This window comes from Fusarium oxysporum, chromosome 7 (assembly GCF_000149955.1).
Source record: "Fusarium oxysporum f. sp. lycopersici 4287 chromosome 7, whole genome shotgun sequence".
NCBI lineage: Eukaryota > Fungi > Ascomycota > Sordariomycetes > Hypocreales > Nectriaceae > Fusarium > Fusarium oxysporum.
Window position 1 is genome coordinate 1586327 of NC_030992.1, and position 16547 is coordinate 1602873.

Here is a 16547-nt window from a genome sequence, read left to right on the forward strand (position 1 = left end):
AAATTCTCCGTTATGAAGCTTCAGCCATGCCGCCAAACTTACCAAGTTACGATCCAGCTTGTCAAACCAAACTAAACAATTTGTATATTTAGTATTGATTCTGACGAACGATACCGTATACCCAAAGGCCCATTCACCCCGCCAGGTCTCGACCGGTTTACGAATATCTCCTTTGCGATTAATGCGACGCTCCCGGCAGCCGCCAGATGGACACCGAGAACTCTCCTTACGAGCCCCTCGAGGGCCTTGTAAACCAAGACGATAACGCTATTGGGCGCTCGCTAGAGTGGCTTCTGGCGGACCTCAATGGAAACAACGGCTCTCTGCCTGCTAACGCCGATATGGATACGGGACGGCAGCCAACGGCGCGTGGAAAGATGAACGCTCGAGATGAGGACAAGGAACAAGACATTCCCCAAATCGAGGACGATGGATCAAGCATTTTCAGACTTTCTCAGCCTAGCTACAGGTTTGAGGTTGCGATTCCGGAAATGCCTATTGAGAGGCGTAACGAGTACTCGGCCGTTCATAGCAATATCGTCGAGTTCGTATTTGGGGAGCTCCCGTCAAGTCGTGGCATCATCAAGTATCATGTTGAGTTTACAGATGGGCGACAAGAGTTGGTAGGTGGACATTCTTTCATTAATTCATAAGGAGATGCCAAGCTGCTTTTTCTGCATGACCTAGAAACTCTATTATCCATATGATTGAAGACCGCTCAAGCTATTAGTCTGCAGCTTTAAAGCTCGAGTCGCAAATATAATATGCGAGCTCTTGTTTATAACATGCCTTATTCACTGCCTAGCTCGCAAACCTATTCTTCTCTATTGTGCCCCCACAGCTGCAGCTCTTCCTTCATCACGACTTTTTTCCCTTTTCATTTCTTTGCCTGCAACACACTTGCACACGCTCCCTCTCAACATCCTCTGTTTCACTTCCACCGCAAAGCACTGATTTTATCTTAAGATATCTACAGCTGAACTCGTTACCCTGGAGAACGGAAGAGTTGCATTGGCCCGATTCAGCCAAGGCCTATGGCCACACGAACTTGACGACATGTCTGCCCGCAAGCGAAAATACATCCCAGACGATGAGTGGGATTCTGGACAGGAGTCTGCTGTTTCTGACCGTATGGACATTGATGAGGAGGGGGAGGATGATGACGAAGAGCCCGTTCGGAGAAAACGCTCGTCTCGAAGCGTATCCCGACGCCTTCGCTCTAGGGAGAACACCAAGCAACTTTCCGGTAGTCCTGCTGTGGTGGTTGACGAAGATGATCTGGACGATCTACAGCCAGAGCCTTTAGGGGCCACCAGATCGTTGAGAACTCGACAGCCAAGACAACTGACTCGTGTGTCCTTTAAGAGCGGCATCAATAGTCAAGACCAGGACGAACTGCTCGGAGATGCCCCCCTTGTTTCGTCGGGCGAGGAAGATGACGATTTCATGCCTATAGTTGTCTCCGATCTTGCTCCCAAGAAAGGACGTCCTACTAGGTCGCGACAAAAGTCGAAGCGTCTTAACACGGCGAGTATGCGACAAAAGGCTCGATCTCAATTGCGCCAGAAGTCTCCTGACTCAGACATTGAGTTTGAAGCACCTCGACGTTCCTCCAGAGCCACAAGGAATACCCTGAACATGCGAGATGATGCCCAAATGGACGAGGATTCCTTCTATATTGCCGATGACAGGATCCCAGGCGCTCCGAAGATTACCTCAATCAGAGAAGTTTTTCAACCTCTTCCTGCCGACTCAGAATTTGCTTCGATGCACATGGATACCTGTCACACTTGCGGTGGCTTACGACAACGGGGCCAAATGATTCACTGTCAGGGCTGCACATTGTCTTACCACAAGAACTGCCTGGGCTACCGCAGTGCTCGCGAGCATATGGTTACCAAGGTCGGCCAGGATGACTTCGTCATGCAGTGCAGGTTCTGTATTGGCGTCCCAAACAAAAAGGATGACAGTGCTCCCAGGCATAGCATGTGTCAGGCATGCAAATCTCCAGGTCGCAGCTGCGCTGCCTTTTCTGAAAAGAAGACATCTCGACAGGAGGAGAAGCTTCGTGAACAGAACGATGGCGTTGACCCAATCACTCAGGTTCCTCTGGACCTTCTTAACAACGCTGATGCGGTCCTCTTCCGATGTACTTCATGTCATCGAGGCTGGCACGTTGATCATCTTCCGGGCGCTAGAGGCGGAACAATCGGAACAGACCTTAAGTCCGAGCGCCTGAAGGACCATTCCATTGACTGGCAATGCAAAGAGTGTGCAAATGCTAGGCACAAGATTCATCGACTCGTGGCATGGCGTCCGACACCAACAGAGCTTGCCAAGCGAGGCCCTCGACCAATGTATGCTGAGGTTCGAGAGGACGATAAGGAATATCTGATCAAGTGGGAAAGCCGATCTTATGCTCACTGTGACTGGAAGCCGGGTGCATGGGTGTACGGTGTAGCAGCGTCCACGATGCGTACTTCCTTCGGCAAAAGAGACCTCGAGCAGGATTTGATGAAACTCAGTGAGCAAGAGGCTATTCCGGATGAGTTTCTTATGCCGGACATAGTTCTCAACACCAGATTGGGCCCATCGGTTCCAAGACCAAAGACAAAAAAAGACGAGTTGGAGAACTTGGCCAACGTCAGCAAAATCTTTGTCAAGTTTCAAGGCCTTGGTTACGACGACGTTGTGTGGGACACGCCGCCATCAGAGGATGCAGGCGATATTTATGCCTCCTTTGTGGAGGCTTACTACGAGTATGTTGAGGGCAAATACTTCAAGAGTGAATCTCAGCACAAGATCAGAGAACGAGTCAAGGCTTACAAAGCCGAGCCGTTCGAGGAGATCAGCGAGCAACCTGCTGGCCTCAAACGTGGAAAGCTCATGGGATACCAAATCGAAGGAGTCAATTGGTTGTTGGGGAACTACCACTCAGGTCGCAGTGTGGTTCTTGCAGATGAGATGGGTTTAGGAAAGACTGTCCAGGTTGTAGGTCTTGTGACTTCATTAGTCCAAGACAGCCCTAAGGTAAGGCACCGGCGTCCAAGAAGCCGACGGCAAGTATACTGACATAATAATCAATAGTGCTGGCCTTTTCTTGTCGTTGTTCCGAATGCTACATGTCCGAATTGGCGCCGTGAGTTCAAACAGTGGGTGCCAGAGCTCCGAGTGGTTGCTTATCATGGCGGAAGAGAACCACAGGCACTTGCTTACAAGTACGAGCTGTTCCCCAACGGATCTACTGACATGAAGGCACACGTTGTGATCATGTCCTATGATTCAGCACAGGACCCCGCGACAAAGGCTCTCTTCAAGTCTATCAATTGGGCAGGGCTTGTGGTTGACGAGGGCCAGCGCTTAAAGAACGACCAGAACCTTTTATATGGTGCTCTTCGCTCAATGCGAATTCCTTTTCGACTTCTACTTACTGGCACACCACTCCAGAACAACAAGAGGGAGCTGTTCAATCTTTTACAGTTCATTGATGAGAAGCAGAGTGCCGAAGAACTGGACGCAGAGTATGCGGTTCTTGATAAGGAGACGCTACCCAAGTTGCACAACAAGATTCGACCATACTTCCTCCGCCGAACCAAAGCAGGTGTTCTCAAATTTTTGCCTCCCATGACACAAATCATTCTGCCGGTCACAATGACTGTGATTCAAGAGAAGCTTTCGAAGAGTATCATGGCCAAAAATCCCGAGCTCATCAAGGCCATGTTCTCTAACAGCAAGATGAACAAGAAGGAACGTGGATCTCTCAACAACATTTTAATGCAGCTGCGGAAATGCCTCTGCCACCCTTTCATGTACTCCGAAGCTATTGAGGAGCGTCACCATGATCCCACGGTAATTCAACGCAACCTGGTTGAGGCATCGGCCAAGCTCCTACTTCTCCGAGTCATGCTTCCAAAACTCCAGGAAAAGGGGCATCGCGTGTTGATCTTCAGCCAGTTTTTACAGCAATTAGATATTATTGAGGATTTTCTCAATGGCCTAGGCTACGATTTTCGCCGTCTCGATGGCAGTATCAGTAGTCTAGAAAAACAACGCCGCATTGATGCCTTCAACGCCCCTGACTCGCCCATCTTTGCGTTTCTGCTTTCGACAAGAGCTGGTGGTGTTGGTATCAATCTCGCCACTGCGGATACAGTCATCATCCTCGATCCTGATTTTAACCCACACCAGGATGTCCAGGCATTGTCCCGTGCTCATCGTATTGGACAGAAGAAGAAGGTCCTTTGTTTCCAGCTTATGACTGTAGACTCGGTCGAAGAAAGAATTATGCAAATCGGTAAGAAGAAGATGGCCTTGGATCATGCTCTGATCGAAAGTATGGACGACGACGAACTTGCCGGTGATGATCTGGAGTCAATATTGAAACACGGCGCCCAAGCCTTGTTTAACGATGACTACGAAAAGAAGTCTATCCACTATGATTCTGCTGCTGTTGATGCACTTCTAGATCGAACAGACGACACAGAAAGCAAACCTGATGATGGGGCATCGTTCTCTTACGCCAAGGTATGGTCCAACGATAAGTCCGGCTTCGACGCTGGACTTGCTACCGAAGAGACGGCTGAGCCAGAAGCTATCAACTCAAGCGTCTGGGATCGTATCCTGGCTCAACGTGAGGCAGAAGCACAGCGTCAAGCTGAAGTAAATCAGGAGGTTCTCGGTCGCGGTGGTCGACGTCGACAGGTAGGCTATTGGTTTGTAAACTTCTAGATATCAGCAGCTGACCACCCCACAGGCTATTAACTACAAGACGAACGCCCTAGATAACCCTATCCCTGGCGATGCCGAAGCTGAGCCGTCAGACTCCTCTGATGACTTTGCTGGCGGTGACTCTGGAGAAGAGTCGGAGGAGGAAGATCCGTCACTGGCAAAAGGTAAACGCCAAAAGATTCCATCTGTTAAACAAACAACCCCGCCCACGACACCAGTGAAAAATACAAGCCGCAAAAGTAAAATTAACAAGACTGCAACACAGACGCCGAAGCAGACCTCCAAAACCTCCAAGCATCGAACGCCCGTAACGCCAGACCGCAGCAAGTCATTGGCGAACAGCAAAAAGCCAGTCGCAGGAGCCGGCAAGAAACACCAAGCAACCACACCAAACAGCAAAAGCAGCAGCCAACGTGGCAAATCAGGAACACCCAAAACCCCATGCAAAACTCCTACCGTCAAGGGAGTGGCCCAGTAAATACCGGAATGCCCATTGACTTCACACGATATATCAAGGGTAATTACCTCTACCAGGGCAAATCTACAGACCCTGTACCACCTGAGCGGGTGATTCCCACCCAACCCCATGCTCCTAATAACCAAATAGTTGATTACAGAAACATTCGCCTCCGCTCAGAAGCCGAAGTTAGAGTAGCCCTTGATTGGGTCCAACGTTCGGAACCTGAGACTGAGGTCAGGAAACAATACAAGGCGGTTCTGCTAAGCCGTCTAAGGTCGTTTACCGCTAAGGACGGGACGCAGTACAAATGATGTTACTTTGGACATAAAGAAAACGTGGTTGCTCAGCGCAAGCAGCCGCGCTGATACAATAATTCCCCCACATTTGGTGTGAATTAAAGGTGGACAACAAGTCCTTTGCTTTGCTAGACATTTTGATTTATGCTTATTTGCATGCCAGGCGGCATCATGCACGCGGAGCTGGGTACCCAGTGAAGGAGGACGGCAAGCTGACAAGCAAGCAACCTTGGAAGCTGGCGACATGACCAACGTCCTCAGTATAGGGAGGCAAGATGATAGACAGCATAGCACAGACGAAGGACCTTGGAATGAAAACTTTTATGAATGCACACATGAGCCTTGTTCCTCATTTGATATTTTAGGTCAAGTGTTTGAAGGTAAGTGCCGGCAAACTGTCGCTGCAGGTAACCGCAGTCGTGGTATGTGTTTTGTAGAGTACGCCTCAATGTCAAGCAAACATGCCATAGTGATGACCGTATTCTCAAGTATAAGATAAGGCCAAGCCTCATAAACCGCCCACCTAGAATTGAGCACTTATTCCCATCCTCTTGTCTATACCGTGTCCTCGTGCCAACCTGGTAGACTTCCACACCGTATTGTTAAACATAGACGCTGTCTTCCGTTTGCTGTTTGCCAGCACATGTCTCGAAGTTACAACCCGTCTTCCGTTACCCGTCTCCCAGTTCCTAACCGTTTGATAGGCCGTGCGTCGATGCTCCTGAGACCAAGACTTCTTATAGTCATCGGATGCTTCACTTCTTGAATCGTCCAGGGAAAGACTGTCTCTACCAATACCAACCCTGACTTAGTTCATCCCCGGGTGAAGAATTAGTCTCCTTCGCCTTCTCATCAAATCAAAAATAACCCTTCTCTTCAATACATTATCAAAAGGCCTCGTGTTTATCGCTGGGCTTAAACTTGATCCCAACACCATCTCAGCTCTCAAGATTATGAATCGACCAAGTTCTATGGATCTTTCTCAACCTTCCTCCAACAACCACTCTCATGTGGTTGGCGGTAACGGTTATCCCGTTCAAGTGTCTTATGGAGGCTGGCAGCAGAACACTCAAGTCTCCCAGCTTTCTGCCCCACGAGGCATGACATCTGGCAACTGGAGAGGTTCTCAGCCATCTGCAAACCCCATGAACAGCACCGTCCCCGGTACTAAGCACTCGCTTATGAGTTCTCCAACTCATCCCTCTCCTTCCAACAGCGACGGCGGGCCTGTGAGCATCTCTGATTGCCTCAACGGTTATGCGTACTGTGTGAAGCGACCTGACGGGCTGTACACAAGACTGATTCCGGCAGACATGGTCCCAACCCTCATCGAGCTGCCTGCTACCCAGACAAGCGCCCAAGGAATGGTACTACTTCCGGACTTGCACATGCAGCCACCGCAAGGGGTTCCTGGGATGAATCAGCCTGTCACATTCAAGGTACGTGAATTAAACATGGCACACACAGTAAACGATGCTGAGTGTATAGGCTCCAAGTGGCCCAGCATCTGATATCCTCCAGGTAATCAGCCTCTGGCAGTATTTCGTTATCTCCCTTGTGCTTGTGCTTTCCTGGTGCAAGACTAACGTCGTTTTATAGACCAGGATTGATCGTATTGTTGCAACATCACCCACCCAGCAACGCAGAACCAAGATCTATTGTGACAAATGGATCCACGACGGCACTTGCGCCTTTACTCAGCAGGGCTGCAAATACAAACACGAGATGCCCTTCGACAAGGCTACGCAGCAATCTCTGGGCCTGTTTCATGGGTTCCCCAAGTGGTGGCGAGACCACCAGGAAGAGCTTCAGAAGCACCGCAATCGAGACTTGCCGGCCAGTAGCAACCAAGCCATCCTTCAGCCTGGCTGGCGAGATGATGGCAACGAGGATGTCCCTCGGACCGCGACAGTCCTGTCTCCCGTTGGCCCGGAGAGAAATAAGAAATCAAGCAAGGGAAATCGCCTCTCTCAGACTCGCGAGGGGATGTCTACTGCTCCGGCATCCGAGAAGCGCTCACTAACAGGGTCAGAGACTGAATGGTTCATGGCTTCGCCAGCAATCCAGGGCTGGAACGGATCTTCGCCTCGCCGCTCTTCCGTCTCAGCTGGTCATTATATTCGCTAGTAACTGTGTGTTGGGCAAACTAACTACCTATACGAAAACAAAGAAAAAGGAACACGCCGATTAGACTTTCGACAAGATTCAATGTATTAGAATGACAAGCAATGGGAATGACTCCTTTGTTTTTATGTACCTGCTGGAAATTTGTTGATGTACATGGTTCATTCCCCAAGACTGTTCGATTGATGTGTTGTCCAGCAACTTAGATATTACTCTCTTTTCTGTTTGATCATTTCATACTAGATACGAACCCAATCTCCAATATAATCTCCGAAAGGCAATCTCTGGGACGCTGCGTTGCGGCTTGCTTCGTAGATAGCTGAATGATCTCTGGATTCTTTTTTTTTTTTGTCATTAGCCAACCATCTTTCTTGAGAAATCATTCCAATGGGGTTACATAGACTTTAGCGAGCTGACCATGCGATTCAGGTCTCAGGCAGGATTTAGGTGAGACGTAAGTTAGATACGTACCTATTGTTACGCTTAAGTTAAAGTTGTGCCTAGCCACGCGATGCTAGTGCTTGTATGATGCCAGGTCTAGTACAGGAGTTTTGCGCAAGTGGGCCAGAACAGCATGTAGGAGGCACATAAGCGACATCTAGACAAAGCTCTATTCCTGTAAAGGTCCCGTCGATTTTCATGCTTGTCGGGCGAACAAAATTTTGAAAAACAGACTGTAAGACAAATAAATGAAGCCATCCCCAACCCACCACCTACTAGTCTAGAGTAAACCTTTGGTGGTGGAGGGGCAGCTCCTTATCGAGATCCGCTTGACGATAAGCTCCTTCGGCTAATTCCCGGACCTACAACGTCACCACCCCTCCAATGCTAGAGCTGTGCTCATGAGTGTTGCCTGTGAGCTTGGAGAGCAACAACAAACTTCATATCATCTGATTCTTCGTACCTCAATACGGACCGGGAGCTTACAATACAAGTTTCTTCGTCATCACTTTGAGTTTTTGACGAGCATGATAGGGAGATGATCAGTGTAACAGTTTCATCAACTCAAACTCCACACTTCACATAACCAGCCACTACATTGAGAATCAGCCTGAGTATTCAGAACCCAGCTGATAATGGACACCGTTGCGGCCGTTTTAGCTGCCTTCACGCCAACTCAGGCCGCCGCTCATTCCGTCAAGAAGTATGATACTGCTATTCGGGACCATGTCGCAGCTGTGACGTCGCTGTTTGCGAACCAACGGGAAGTCATCAGTGCCAATGCTAGCCAGATCCTACAAGTAAATCTCACAGTATCTTTGTTAATTCTAGCTAACGCTCCCAGAACATTGACCCCTCGATCGACTCTATCACATTTCAAGCCATCCTCCTTCTCTCACTACAAACATTGAACCCCGCACCTGGTAGCGAACGAAGCACACTCTTAGACGAGATCCTCCGATTTCTTCTCAACTTCAACCCTCTCCAGATACGATATGTGGGCTCTGAATTCCGAAGGCTTCTTGAATACATCGCAGCAGGCACGCTGTTTACTGTACGCGCCACCCCTCCATGACATCGCAAGGCGCTAACTATCCTGCAACTAGACAAGTGTTACTGTAGAGGCTTTGGCTGCTGCTATACTGCGACTCGATCCCACAGGAAGCATGTTCACATCTACCCATCTTACAATGATCAAGATCGCTTATTCAACATCCTGGATTGGGCCCGCTCTTAAGGTTCTCGATTGCGATCTTACGTTCTACCCTGGCATGGCGGGCCAGAAGGACGCCAAACTCTTGTGTGATAGTAGTCTGCATCCCGCTTCCTTCATTTCAGTTGACACAGGTCTTACTGGGGATGTGAAGAGCTCTGCCGTCTTGGAGTATAATCACCTTGCGGCGCAATGCTACATGTCACGACGAGACTGGACCAAAGCCTACCGAGCTCTCGAGCGCGTCATTACACACCCATCAAAAGACAAAGGCGTCAGCAAGGTCATGGATGAAGCGTACAAGAGGTGGTTGCTGGTCGGGCTACTTAAGGATGGGAAAGAGCCAAGTATTCCACCATACACTGCCACGATAGCCAAGAATACCTTTTCCACACTAGGAACGCCATACAAGAATATCACCACTCAGTTCACAACCACGAATGCAGCGCAGCTCAAAGCGGACATCGAGGCCAACCGGCAAGTCTGGGAGGAAGACGGTACCTCATCGTTGATTGCAGAGGTAGTGGCGGCGTACCCAAAGTGGCAAATCATCAACCTCCGCGACATTTATGCACGGGTGTCCATTTCCCAAGTGCGTCTCTCGACACTCAGTGCCGAGACAGGCGAAATCCTCGCAGACGACGATGCTACCACACGCTTAGTTCGAGATATGATCGATTCCGGTCTACTAAAAGGCGAGCTACAGCCGGGCAACAATGGCGGGGAACTCTATCTGCACTTCCACGACGATAATGAGGCGATGACAGAGGCAAAGTTTGCCCAGCAGATTGCCCAGCGTTACCATAACATCGAAAGTCTTGGTAACCAGTACAAGGCAGCCAACGAACGGCTGGGCAATAGCAAGGAGTACGTGAAACACGCTGTTAGGGAGCAGAAGCGGGCAGATAAGGACCCTGCAGATCCTGGAGTGGGCTTCGATTCTCTAATAGAGGATGAGGACCTTATGACCGGCATCACACCAACTGCCTAATTCGATCGTTCAGAAACAGGCATGTTAACACGGCCATAACCTATGGTCACGAGTATGAGCTTATTATTCTGACAAGCAGCCATAGTTCATCGTCTCGTCACTGGACGCGACATATTCATTGGTAATTGGGCAACAATGCTGCTCGCAAGGGTTACGGTAGATGAAGACGCGGCGTATTACTTTAGATTCATTAGATAGTTAATCAAAGGATGACTGGCTGTGGTCAAACACCAGTTGATGAGGGTCTCCTACCCCCCGATTTCGTCTTCTGCCCCTGATTATCTCTTCCTCCTTTTGTTCGAATTTCTCAACTTTGAAGGGCATGTCTTGAGCTCAATTTACCATTTATCACTATTGCTCTAATGCCTGGTTCTATTCCTCTTCCATAACTCTGTATTCATGTTTCTTTCTGCGTATCCTGGGCCTATCATGGAGTGTAGGACAAGTGATAAGTATGCCTTCTCTATAATACCACTTCTGGTTGGCCAATTCTCCTATTGATCTCGAGAGTCGTTTCTTCAATATTCCTAGTTATCTTGTCACCCCATGTGCCCTCGCTAGGATGATGGTAGTGGCCGTAATGCATCATCTTGTGCATGGTAAGCTCTTGGTTGTCCTGGAGCTTCAATTTGTCATTGCCTGCCAGTCTTGTACAGAATTATAGGCTCAGGTCGTGCATCCCTCCTATGTCCCTTCATTGACCGTTCTTGCAATGGTTTGAATGACGTCTTTCGTTCTCATTTTGTGCGCAGTGCCTCGAGAGTGCTTCTCCAATAGTCGCCTCTCGCCCCAGTATCTTCTCTGCCAAAGAATCGGGTTCTTGAACAAGTTTGATCTTGTGGGTGTGAATTTCTCTACGAAAGTGGGCAAGAAGTATTCTGAAGTGAATGCCATCGGCACCCCTTTCAAGGATGTCGATAATAGCTCGAGCTTTGAGCATGTCGTATAGTGCTGCTTAGACCGCGTATGACAAGATCACGACCATCAAGACTGAAATATTGGCCAACGGCGTGACAGTCACAATAGACTTTCTTCTGGTTTTGTGAGGTTAGTGGTGATTCTTGCATGAGTAAGTGTGCTAGCAGAACACACAAGAAGTAAAGAACTGTTCTTTCAATGATCGTATCATTAATTCATTATCAGGTGCACGAGACATGATCTTGTGTTTGTCAATCTTTGTGCTGAAATATAATCATCATGATGACTTGAAATCTCGTGGCATTTTAGGTGACGTACAAAGTTCATGAGTTGTTTGCCAGGTTGTAGGAGGTTGAGTGTCTCGGGCTCAAGATAGTGTCAGCAGTTCTCTGAGGCACTCTAATGAGACCATCAAGTATTTAAATGGAGATCCTCAGATGATAAAAGGCTCAGTTGGATCCAGAAACGATTATTATGACGCTAAGTTTTCTTCAATATATATTCTATTATTTGAGCCTTAGCGCCGTGGAAGAATGTCGTCTGCGAGGGAAACAGCCCAACACAGTCATTTTGGAAGGCCTATCCCCTGACCTTGCTCGCCCGTCTATACCGTGAAATCCTATGTACTATGCATCCCTTGTACTCAAGTCGAAAAACACCTAAATTGAGTATGCTTTATGCAATTGTTCCCTGCTCTGTGTAATGCAATGAACCAAACAGTCTAAATAAGCGCGCAATCCTGTTTATCGCGCAGGCTTTTGATTTCATGTCTTGGGTCCCAGAACTTCAAGGTGTCTAGTTTCTCGACCATCTTGGAATTTTGGGCCGAAGGTGTTCTTTCCATATCAAATTTGTTCATCAGCAGGGCCTCGAAGTTGAAGTTAGATCCACATAGCGTCCTATGACGAATGTGATGAAGACCTATGCCCTCTTCGATGACGAAGGTTTGGATGCGCTGCCCTCATCTCTTCTTGGGGACCCTGCGGCTTATCCCTATTAGGTCTACAACAGCAACCCATGGCAGCATGTAGCAGGAATGCCACATCGGTGAAAATAGCAGCCAACCACATGAAGACAAACATCTTGATGCCAATGTTTGCCTTGATATTGAGTTGATCCTGCGCCGTGAGTGCGACCTTAGCAGCAACACTTATGACAGTTGCAATGATAGCTGCGAGCGAAATAAGAATCGCTGTACAGAACGCAAGAACTGTTATAACCAAACTCCACCAACGGGTGCGAATAACGAGGAGGCTTAGCGGAATAAGGACAAAGTCGATGCATATGCCGGCCATGAAACATCCATACATGATTCTAGAGCCTATCTTGAGCAAGTTGAGGACGGTGACGGCCTCAGCAGGGAGTGCAATCTGGGCTCCGGCGAGTAGTTCGCTGACAAGAATCTCGACAGGGTTGAACCAGTACCACTGTTTAGGGTTAGAGCAGTAGGTAACGCCCCTGAGTTGTGTTGTTAGCTATCGTATGCTACATGAGATACTTGGAAACATACTCATCATTGTAACCTTCGCAAAAGTTCCATAGTCCAACCTGGTAGAAATCATGCAGACCTAAACTCCGAGCGACAGAATTAAGCAGTTTCGAATTATCGACCGAGATTGGTATAACTTGAGAAACGTCAAGCTTAAAGAAGTATATGTCGTTCAATGTCGAATTGATATGGGTATTACCGATTATGACGAGAATCAAGAAGGGTATCGACAGAAAGTATAGCGTGCTAGCAGCGAAGGCTGTGTTTCGCCTATGCACGTTCGCCATCGTACCTGGGCACTGCGGTATCGGAGTGAGCTACCAAAGGGCTCTTTCGTTTGTTGGTGATGCCTTCTAATTGCGTGCTGTGCTGCAAAATACCAGTGATGAAACAAATAATGAACAGAACAAGAAAGACGAAAGGAAAGGATAGTCGCGGAGTGGTGTGCGGTTGAATGTCAACACGATCCACAAACAGAACATAAGAAACAAATGGGGTTACGAAAGGCTTCGCAATCCAGAGAACAAAAGAAAGGTAGCGACAGGATAATGAAGAAGGTGCAGTAGAGAAATGCGTTGCGAAGTGGGCCAGCCAAATGATCAACGCCAGCTGTAAGGTACTTGGAGGAGCGAGCAAGGAGCGACCGCTTTCACAGAGATAGTGGAGCAATCGTCATGACGAAGGGAAAATCCCAATTCCAAGGATCTTGCCAGACGACATGGATCCATGCAATCCATGATCGAAGAGGCGCCAAAAGGGTCGTGGGCCCTTCCGAAACCTTGACCTAAAAGGGATAGACGACCTCCATCAGTGGAGAGCTTATGTGCTTTTGGTGGAATGTCCCCTGCAATACAGCCCCCCTGGGGAGCGACAATGCAGCGGCAAAGGGAAGGCTTATGGGGTCCGTGGGTAAGGGGCATCAGAACCTGGGAAAGCTGAGCGAATAGATCTCTATCTGCCTATTGAAGCTGGATGAAGAACCTGGACAGCCGCCCGTATTATGATACACACAGTTGGTAAAGGCCTAAGTATAGTACATATTGAGTAGCAGGTCAAAAAGAATGGAAACATTTCGAATAGGCGCCTAAGAAAACTTCTTGGATTTACGACTTGCAAGAAAAACATGAGGTGCCATGCCACTATCATAGGTTATTGGTGCTTGGCTTTCGCTTTTGTTTTCTGGTATCCAATCCAATCCATTTCTACTCTAGCCCCAAACTACCGAGCCTCAGGTGAAGAAAAGGAAGTGATGTGCCGCGTTACCGGCTGGGTCTTAGCTGCGGCCCAATATGATGACGCGTTTCAACACCATCCAGCAAAATTTCGTGAACAACAAGCGCTGTGGTAACGATTACGCTCGGATTTTCGGGTATTTGACACTCTCTTAGCGCTACGGAAACAGTCAGAAACTCAACATGACTTCTGCGTCTATTTTTGCGGCTCAACATTGGCCAATTGACACTGTCAATTCCTGCCGTTATTACCGCTAAGAGAGTGAGGACTAACTGTTTATTCATAGACACATGTCATTATGTCACAGCGGGTGAGGCCGCATCATCAAATAAAGCACTAACAACCTACTAACCTAAGCCAATTTGTTCAGTATTTTTTAATTTTTTTGCTCTCATGCCAAGTCGCGACAAAGCAACTATCACACAGTCGTTCTCCTTTTTCCTTGGGTCCTTCATTTTCATCTCTTTTTATTCGTAATCTCGTCTAAGTTTGGGATAGGTACTCTTGACTAAAAAGCCAAGCAAGGCAGTGCAAAAAGGAAGGTTTCCCAACCGCCGCACGTATCACATCCTTCTACTGGTCTCTACAGTGACTACTTGAGGTTTCTCTTGCTACATACGTATCATACCCACCTCATCTCGCCGATCTGTCGTTGTTCGCAAAAGTGGGCTCTCTTGGTACTGGTCTGGTGTTTCTCAAGCAGGGATCAAAGGCAGGACTGCGCAAGTCGTCGCAGATCGCACTAGGTTAGATCTTGTTCTACCTCATCAAGTGCACAACTCACTTTTGTTTCTTCTTTTTCTTCGGCCTGCTTTGCCTACAAGAACTCCCTTAATCTTGTACCACTTTAAATCGACGCGGGCCCGGCTGCAATAGGTGGACCTTGAGCTCCAGTTGTAAAGCTTGTTGCGACTAGCGAGCTCCCTCCTATCGCCCTTTCAACTTATCCTGCGCCCTACCAGAGATATTCTCTCCTGTCACAAATTCTTTCAGGATCAGTTTCCCGTCATGGAGCTCTGGAGCTCAGTACTCGCGGTTCTGGCTTTGACTTCCAGTCATGTAGCAGCTCAGACAGTCGATTTATCAGCGTCTTCAGACCTCACTTTCATTGGAGGCACACGAACACAGAAAATTACACGACAAACCGGTCCTCCCACAGGCGCATATTCTTCCTACGCCTCTAAGATCACACTGCAGGGCTCCAGCGACACCGAATCGGACGAACTCACGAGCACCCTCACAGGCCTTTTCCCCACAGACGCCACAGATAGCACTACCATTACCAGCAACCTGACAGAGACTGGCACAGGAACCGCCACAGCGAATGGTACCTCGACTGCCACCACGAAAGCAAAGCCTACAAACACACAGCCCTGTAACAATTATGTCGAGCTTTGCAAGCGCAAGTACGGCAATATCACGATGGTTGGCTGCCACAACTCACCCTTCGTAAGACCGGGTAACTCTGGTTCTAACCAGGAGCTTGAGGTTGAGACACAACTTAATGATGGCATTCGCTTCCTTCAGGCCCAGATCCAGTTCCCTAGCAACTCATCAGTGCCACACTTTTGCCACTCGACCTGTGATCTTCTTGACGCGGGTCCCATCACCGACTGGCTAACCAGAGTACGAAAGTGGGTTGACGACCACCCATACGATGTTGTCACGATTCTTCTTGGAAATGGAAACTACTCCCACCCCGATCTCTACGTACCGTACATCAGAGAGACCGGCATTTTGAAGTATGTCTACCAAGCGCCTTACCTCCCAATGGCCCTTGAAGACTGGCCCACTCTGGAAGACCTGATCATTCGTGGCAAGCGAGTCATCATGTTCATCGACTACGTGTCGGACCAGAAGAAGTACCCCTGGCTTCTCGATGAGTTCACACAGATGTGGGAGACTCCTTTTGATCCCCTGGATCGCGACTTTCCCTGCACTGTCCAGCGACCTCCCGACCTGAGCGAGAAATCAGCGAAGAACCGCCTGTACCTCATGAACCACAACCTCAACGCCGAGTTCAACGTCTTTGGTGCCGAAATTCTGGTCCCCGCTGTGGCACTACTCAACGAGACTAACAACGTCACGGGTTATGGCAGCCTGGGTGTTGCGGCCAACAACTGCCGCTCTGACTGGGGTCGGGCTCCCAATATTCTCAACGTGGACTATTACAATTACGGTGGTTTCCCTGGCTCTGTCTTTGAGGTTGCTGCGCAGATGAATAACGTGACATATGACCGTGATAGTTGTTGCGGTACCACGAGCCTAGCTCCACATACATATCAAGCTGCGTCTATGACAGCTTTGCTAGCTGCATTAATGTCAGCATACCTCATGTTCTAAATGTGAGCATGGGATATATGACCGCATTTCTTACTGGTTCTGTTCGCATAGCAATAGAAGCGTATTGATTTTTGGTTTGCATAGACTGGAAGTTTTGGGATCAAAGACATATGGGCAGGTTCAGTACTCACCACAAACTTATAATTGATGACGGGGCTCTTGGGAGTGTATCAAATTCTCGTTTTCTGAATATAAATTCTTATTTTAGATCAAGTTGATTTACCGTGTAGCTCGCCCTGTTCAACTTTGGAATCGGTCTAAGCCAGCATGAATATCTATGTCAACTTCGATAGGCATTCTCTTTTTTCCAG

The 16547-nt window shown here is 48.4% G+C and overlaps 4 protein-coding genes across 9 annotated transcripts; 3 read left to right on the forward strand and 1 right to left on the reverse strand.

Moving 5' to 3' along the window:
• Positions 1–206: 206 nt before the first annotated feature.
• FOXG_05234 (uncharacterized protein) lies at positions 207–7611 on the forward strand (the record flags this gene model as incomplete). Its single annotated transcript, XM_018383407.1, has 8 exons — positions 207–623; positions 997–3030; positions 3088–4701; positions 4754–4892; positions 4994–5421; positions 5648–5864; positions 6379–6923; positions 7084–7611. 8 exons carry the CDS (start codon positions 207–209, stop codon positions 7609–7611), a joined length of 5922 nt encoding a protein of 1973 aa, XP_018240335.1.
• Positions 7612–8423: 812 nt separating this feature from the next.
• FOXG_05235 (uncharacterized protein) lies at positions 8424–10531 on the forward strand. 3 transcript variants are annotated; one of them, XM_018383409.1, is made up of 4 exons: positions 8446–8849; positions 8894–9103; positions 9156–10272; positions 10339–10531. In XM_018383409.1, the coding sequence occupies exons 1-3, from the start codon at positions 8685–8687 to the stop codon at positions 10251–10253; spliced, it is 1473 nt and encodes a 490-aa protein (XP_018240337.1). In that variant the 5' UTR covers positions 8446–8684; the 3' UTR covers positions 10254–10272; positions 10339–10531. The 3 variants fall into 3 exon arrangements, with proteins under 3 accessions (XP_018240336.1, XP_018240337.1, XP_018240338.1); XM_018383408.1 differs by having other exon boundaries at positions 8424–8849; positions 9156–10531; XM_018383410.1 differs by having other exon boundaries at positions 8894–10531.
• FOXG_05236 (uncharacterized protein) lies at positions 10422–13785 on the reverse strand. 4 transcript variants are annotated; one of them, XM_018383413.1, is made up of 4 exons: positions 12682–13785; positions 11490–12629; positions 11346–11412; positions 10423–11287 (listed from the first exon to the last, which is right to left on the reverse strand). In XM_018383413.1, exons 1-2 carry the CDS (start codon positions 12945–12947, stop codon positions 12071–12073), a joined length of 825 nt encoding a protein of 274 aa, XP_018240341.1. In that variant the 5' UTR covers positions 12948–13785; the 3' UTR covers positions 10423–11287; positions 11346–11412; positions 11490–12070. The 4 variants fall into 4 exon arrangements, with proteins under 4 accessions (XP_018240342.1, XP_018240341.1, XP_018240340.1 ...); XM_018383414.1 differs by lacking the exon at positions 11346–11412 and having other exon boundaries at positions 10422–11284; XM_018383412.1 differs by having other exon boundaries at positions 11346–12629.
• On the forward strand, positions 13774–16547 carry FOXG_05237 (uncharacterized protein). Its single transcript, XM_018383415.1, has 2 exons — positions 13774–14203; positions 14264–16547. The coding sequence occupies exon 2, from the start codon at positions 14902–14904 to the stop codon at positions 16234–16236; it is 1335 nt and encodes a 444-aa protein (XP_018240343.1). The 5' UTR covers positions 13774–14203; positions 14264–14901; the 3' UTR covers positions 16237–16547.

What these genes read in the sequence shown, in the direction of transcription:
- FOXG_05236 (XM_018383414.1), bottom strand. Translation starts at nt 12,947, where the DNA reads ATGGCGAACGTGCATAGGCGAAACACAGCCTTCGCTGCTAGCACGCTA. An exon ending in TGCGAAGGTTACAATGATGA is followed by an intron (nt 12,630 to 12,681) that starts GTATGTTTCCAA and finishes AACACAACTCAG; the next exon opens with GGGCGTTACCTACTGCTCTA.
- FOXG_05235 (XM_018383408.1), top strand. Translation starts at nt 8,685, where the DNA reads ATGGACACCGTTGCGGCCGTTTTAGCTGCCTTCACGCCAACTCAGGCC. An exon ending in ATGCTAGCCAGATCCTACAA is followed by an intron (nt 8,850 to 8,893) that starts GTAAATCTCACA and finishes TAACGCTCCCAG; the next exon opens with AACATTGACCCCTCGATCGA. An exon ending in CAGCAGGCACGCTGTTTACT is followed by an intron (nt 9,104 to 9,155) that starts GTACGCGCCACC and finishes TCCTGCAACTAG; the next exon opens with ACAAGTGTTACTGTAGAGGC.
- FOXG_05237 (XM_018383415.1), top strand. Translation starts at nt 14,902, where the DNA reads ATGGAGCTCTGGAGCTCAGTACTCGCGGTTCTGGCTTTGACTTCCAGT.